The sequence below is a fragment of the Hordeum vulgare genome, chromosome 4H (genome assembly GCF_904849725.1).
Source record: "Hordeum vulgare subsp. vulgare chromosome 4H, MorexV3_pseudomolecules_assembly, whole genome shotgun sequence".
In the NCBI taxonomy this organism is placed as follows: domain Eukaryota; kingdom Viridiplantae; phylum Streptophyta; class Magnoliopsida; order Poales; family Poaceae; genus Hordeum; species Hordeum vulgare.
In genome coordinates this window covers 44697670-44703294 of record NC_058521.1, presented here as the reverse complement: position 1 = coordinate 44703294, position 5625 = coordinate 44697670, and the positions used below count along the sequence as shown (strand labels likewise).

At 42.7% G+C, this 5625-nt stretch overlaps 1 protein-coding gene across 1 annotated transcript; it reads right to left on the bottom strand.

Annotated features, from left to right (window-relative positions):
* Window positions 1-573: 573 nt before the first annotated feature.
* On the bottom strand, window positions 574-5255 carry LOC123447802 (2-(3-amino-3-carboxypropyl)histidine synthase subunit 2). Its single transcript, XM_045124481.1, has 10 exons — window positions 5066-5255; window positions 4758-4942; window positions 4235-4343; window positions 3005-3398; window positions 2512-2581; window positions 2347-2414; window positions 1732-1847; window positions 1554-1660; window positions 1322-1461; window positions 574-1107 (listed from the first exon to the last, which is right to left on the bottom strand). The coding sequence occupies exons 1-10, from the start codon at window positions 5147-5149 to the stop codon at window positions 857-859; spliced, it is 1524 nt and encodes a 507-aa protein (XP_044980416.1). The 5' UTR covers window positions 5150-5255; the 3' UTR covers window positions 574-856.
* Window positions 5256-5625: the final 370 nt, after the last annotated feature.

The following is a 5625-nucleotide window of genomic DNA, read 5'->3' as shown; positions in this document are numbered from 1 at the left end:
ACGATGAGGTGAGCTGAGCCTGAGTGCCCATGGCCATGGTCCTCTCGTTTTTTATAGAGCTTCACTGTCGCTGGCTACCAACCAGCAAGTCAAGGCAACTCTATTGAAAACTCATTCGGATCCGCTTCATTCCATGCTAGTTGACTCTGTGTTGGATGTCCCGTGGAGTGGTTGGCACCCCGGAATGCTGGCCATTTTCTTGGCGATCGGACGGCCGGCCGGCCGGTCAAATGCTCAAAGATCGACTATATTATCTGCCCAACCTTAACTACTGGCCAATGATACCTGCAAGATATGTTACACTGGAGCTCCTATTCCATCACCTGGATAGGGACGCCATCTTCACACAAGTCTTCAAGGTCACTGCGTGGAACATCTGGAGTCAAAGAAACACCAGGTTTTTTCACAAAGTCTCTAATCCTAGTCTGGACTCCTGAAGATTCTATTCAAAAAGGATAGTTATATTCTCTGTTTGGGTCCAAGCTCTGCACACTCCACCTCACACCATTGCCCCTTGATGTATATTCCCAATACATCTTGTAGATAACACCTCTGCTTCAATGAACAAAATTATACAGTTCCCCTGCAGGCATCACTCTCCATTAACTTGCACACACGAAATTGGTTAAGACAGGGTCACCAAGATCTACTTAATTTGGCAAAGCGCCACAGTTTTCACATGCGCCTCATGACTCACAACAAAATTGACCCTATGAATACAGCAGTTTCTAGTATACAAAACCCAAAGGCCCTAAGCCAGTAAAACGCCATCCAGAAGTGCCAATTTCCCCGCTAAAATGAACCAACAGGCTCTCCCGACAAAACTGTCCAGTATGCAAATGCACACAGCATTCCTTCATTGTGGGCTCTTCGTTTTCTCATCCGAGTAACCAGCAGCCCTCCCTGTCCTGCCTACCAAGACCGAGTCTGGCGCTGGACCCTCGTATTCTCCAGTCATACCGCGGTAGGACCGGGCCTGGAGGTATTCAATCGCAGACTTCGCGCCTCCTTGGTAAAGAACTGCATCGCTATTTTGGTTTCGGGTGCTTAGGGCTTTCTCCGTTAGCTCGGCCAGTGCAAGTGACGTTTCTGAATGCTCCTCGTTTTCTGTGGGGCCAAATGGTGGAAAAACACGTATGAATTAGAAAAAAATCGCATGAATGGCGAGACCAGGACTAGACACATACTTGGAGTTTTCTATAAGGTTCCACATGAAAGATAGAACTCAATAGGTAAACACACTAATGTTGCAGGAACTTCAATAGGTTATAGAACTAGTGCACACAGACAGTGACAGATTTATGATCCAAGTGCATAATACCTTCAGGGCAATCATCTTCCACATAGCCGCCTTTGATAAAAGAAAAACGTGCTTCTTCACTTCTGCTTGCAACTTCTGGTTTCTCCGAACTAATCAATTCCTTGAAATCCAAAAGATATTCTCCAGTCCATTCTCTTCCTCTGAAAATGTGTCACGGATCCAATAATGATGATAAAGAAGATATTCTTCAAACTTAATGCCACATGTATACTGGTGTCAAAATGACATGTACCTGCTAAAAGCTAATACAGCTTCAAATGGTGTGATAACTGGGGCTAAAAATTCTTTGCTATCCAATAAAGCAGTTTGGGCACAAGAAACATATACGAAAACTTCACACTGCCACAGAAAAAATCTGTCAGTTAGTCTACATATGAGAAGCAGAACAAACAATTAGAATTCACTAGCACCTCAGGAAAATTGGCAAGCTTAGCAGAATTAGGCCGTCCCATGACCAGTGTATAAGATTTCTTTCCAGCAGCTTTGATCAGATTTTTCATTTGCTCGATTATGTCAAGGTAACCAGCTGCATCAACAACCAATGTGCCACAGAACCACAATTATATGTCCACAACAGTACCAAAGTGATAAGCGTAAATATCATATGCTAAGGGAATAGTTGTAGTCAAGTTCAGTCAATAAATCTCTAATCATGAAAAAACAGGAAGTTCAACTGGAAGAAAAATATAATCAGGACCTGATCCGGTCAAACCACCAAAGAAATTCAAAAAATCATGCATATGTCCCGTTTTGAACTGCTTCAAACCAGTCGAATAAGCCTTGGTCTGAACCAATCAGACCGGACTAGATCGAACCAAATCAACCCACATACACAAGTTATTCGATGCTCAACATATGGCATGTTTACCCTGAAACACTGAGGAAAGCGGTGCTAAAATCTGAATTCTAATTCGAACAGTTCCCCAATACCACATTGCAGAGCCAAAACCGAGCTTAGATTTCCATGCTCACCTACCTAACATTGGCATAACTATTTTCAATATTAAAGGTAACAATGTACATACCAACGCCTAGAGTTCCCACCAAAATGCCAACAATACTTGCATCCTTTGCCTTCTCCACAAGGTAATATCTACAAACAGTATGTATTATTATTAGTACTACAAAGATAATGTGTACATGAATTTCAAAGGAAAATAATACCATACATATGCAGCATAAAAATGTACCTGCGCCTAAGTATTTTCATCAGATGAGAGACATCCCTTGAGAATTGATTTGCTATTGTGTCGTATCTAACTGCATACAAACGTTTCATTAATATTAAATATCATTTCATTAGAAAGATCTTTTCTCTTGGGAGCAAGCATTAAATAAAGGATGCTCGAATTAATGCTACCACATGATACCATACCCATGTACTGCATGCCAGGGTGCCAGGCCCATAATAAAACGCAGGAACCCACTGGCTACTATATGTCAACAATACAAATAATTTAGCACAAGCCATTAATACATGTCCTAAAGGTCAAACTAGCATGCTCTCCAAGTCCCCATACTGTAGTTTTCATATTGTCATATAACTGTTTACACATATGTCAAGAGAAGCAAACTGGATTGTATATTGATATATTATAGAGCCAAACTAGAAAATTAGGCAAAACATGATTTGCAGGAATTGAAGTAATTCTCCAGCCATAAAATGGAAAGAGGGAAACAGACCTATATCACATTTATTGAAAGTAAGTGCAACGTTGGCAAAAGCAGAGTTATCTTGTCCAATCCAATATAACAAATAGTCGTCCATTTTCTCATCGGTGGATATGCGCCATGTAAGGCCTCCAAGATTATACTTGCGCGTGGACCCTTCCACATTACAGCAACTGTTAACAAGTGTTGCCAAATCATCATTGTGTGCAGGAAAACCATCATTACGAGTGCTTCCATTGGATTGAGAACATTGCTCTTCTGCAGCAGGACTTGATGACGGACTCATTTCCGAACACAGAACTTCTGCATAATGGATTTTGGAATTTTGACAATCTGATTTGCATAATTCCACAGTGGCTCTTTTAAGATCTTCCAAAGCATGTGCATACTCTAACCCACATAACGCCTATTTGATAAGTCAGATCAGCAAAATACTATTACAAGTATAAGTGGTGAATATAAGAATTGATAGCTCGACAAACTGAATCAGCAAACAGTAACGATGATGGAAACATGCAGCAACAGAAAGAAATAGTTAGCAGACAAATTAAACCATATGCAGGCATTACATAATTATTACCAGAAACAGGGTAATTCATGCAGATGTAGCCATTAACGGCAACACAACAGAATGATCACAGCTAATTTAGAGTCATGACTTAAATCAATTTAGCCCACACAAAAATGACCAAAATCGATTTTGTGTACTTCCTTGCGAAGGATATGGCCTAATTGATTACATTTGAAATAAGAAATATTTAAACATAGAAAGAAAATGCCTATATCCGACAATGCCATCTTTTCTAACTTATTAATTTTATTTAATATACTTAGAAAGGGTGATTTTACTTCAGTAGGAAAGGCAAACATTTTCAGTATGATGATGTTATGTATGAGCGGCAACCTTTTTCAGTATGTTGATTTGTAATGTAGTTTAGAAAAATTGTGTGAACTCCAGAACTGAGAATTCAATAACAAACAAACGTATTATGCTTATTCCATAAACTAAAGCACAATTTCAGCATAAGAAATAGTTGAGGCATACCAGAATGGGTTTATTGATTTCTCTCGAGCAATTTAGCAACAAGCGGCAACCGCTTTCAGTATGTTCATTTTGTAATTTAGTTTAGAAAAGTTGTGTGAACTCCAGCATTGATAATTCAATAACAAACAAACAAACATATTATGCTTATTACAAAAACTAAACCACAATTTTCAGCATAAGAAATAGTTGAGGCATACAAGAACGGGTTTATTGCTTTCCCTCGAGCAGTACAGCAATGAGCGGCAACACGAACTGATGTCCAATGGTGCTTTCCCTAATACGAAGAAAGCTGGCAAATTCGATGTTCTGCATTTAGATTTGTTCTTGTCAGCACACAATTTTGATATGTGAAACTAAAAGGTAATGGTTTCCAACAAAAAAAATCATCAGTAATGATTGGAATTTATTGTATGTTACAGTTGTGTAAAAACATAAACACGAAATATTGATATGACAAGCATCTCCCACTGACATGATGACTGAATCTAAAATGGGGAACATCTTCAATTAACTATCATCAAGTTCCGGCTGAATTCAGAGCTGGCAATGCCTTTGCTAGTAATACCATCTCTGAAATGATTGCCTGGTAATAACTATTAATGCCCCTAAAAGCCACCAGAAATCGTACTCCTTCGTAACATCACTCGGATTAAAACGGGGCGCAACAACTGACGAACGGTGAGGGGGGGGGGGGGGGGGGGGGGCAAAGAAGGGGCTCACGGGCTCATGCAGGAGTGGCCGTAGTGGACGACGCACTGGGCGTCGATGTTGGACGCCCCCACCTCGTCGACGCAGCACGAGTTGTACGCGGTGTCGGCCATCACGAACAGCTTGGTCCCGCCGCCGAGCTCCGTCCGCAGCGCCCGCGCCACCGCCGCCGCGTCCTTGAGCAGCTCGTCCGGGAACTAAAGCGCCATCAAGCCGAGACGGGTAACCAAGGCAGAGGCGTCGGAACCAAAGGGGGTGATTTTACAGCTAAAGCACCGAATTTACCTCGAGGAATGAAGGGGGAAGGGGAAATTACTGACCTGGAGGGCGACCCTGGTGTAGGCGTGGCCCCGTAGGAACTCGGCCGTCCGCGGGATCTCGTACCTCGAGCTGACGTCGTCCATGGTGGGGGGATTCACCGGCGAGAGTGAATCCCGCTCGGAGGGAGGGAAGCGCAAAGCAGCAGGAGAGCTCAGACGAATGGGGAGGGAGGGGGCGAGGGTTTTGCTCTTGGGACGCCGGCGGTCCTGCTGTGCTGAGCTAAAGCTGGCCATATGGGCCGTGCCGGTTGAAAAGGCCGGGCCGGTCTTCGCCTCAGCTGGGAGCAACTACTTAACAACGAGCGCTCCTTCGAAAGCCTCCCAGCAATCGCAGCCTCCTGAAAAGAAAAAAAAACACGTTTTCTGTTTTTTTTTCACGAGCGGCATGATTTTGCTATCGCGAGAGGTACGGTCGTGCCTCCCAGAAAGGGAAAAAAAGTGTTTTCTGCTCTTTCTCTTTTTTCCGCGAGAGGCACGGTTTTGCTTCCGCGAGAGACACGATTTTGTTATCGTGAGAGGCACGCTCAGAAAGGGTAAAAACGCGTTTTCCGCTCTCTTTT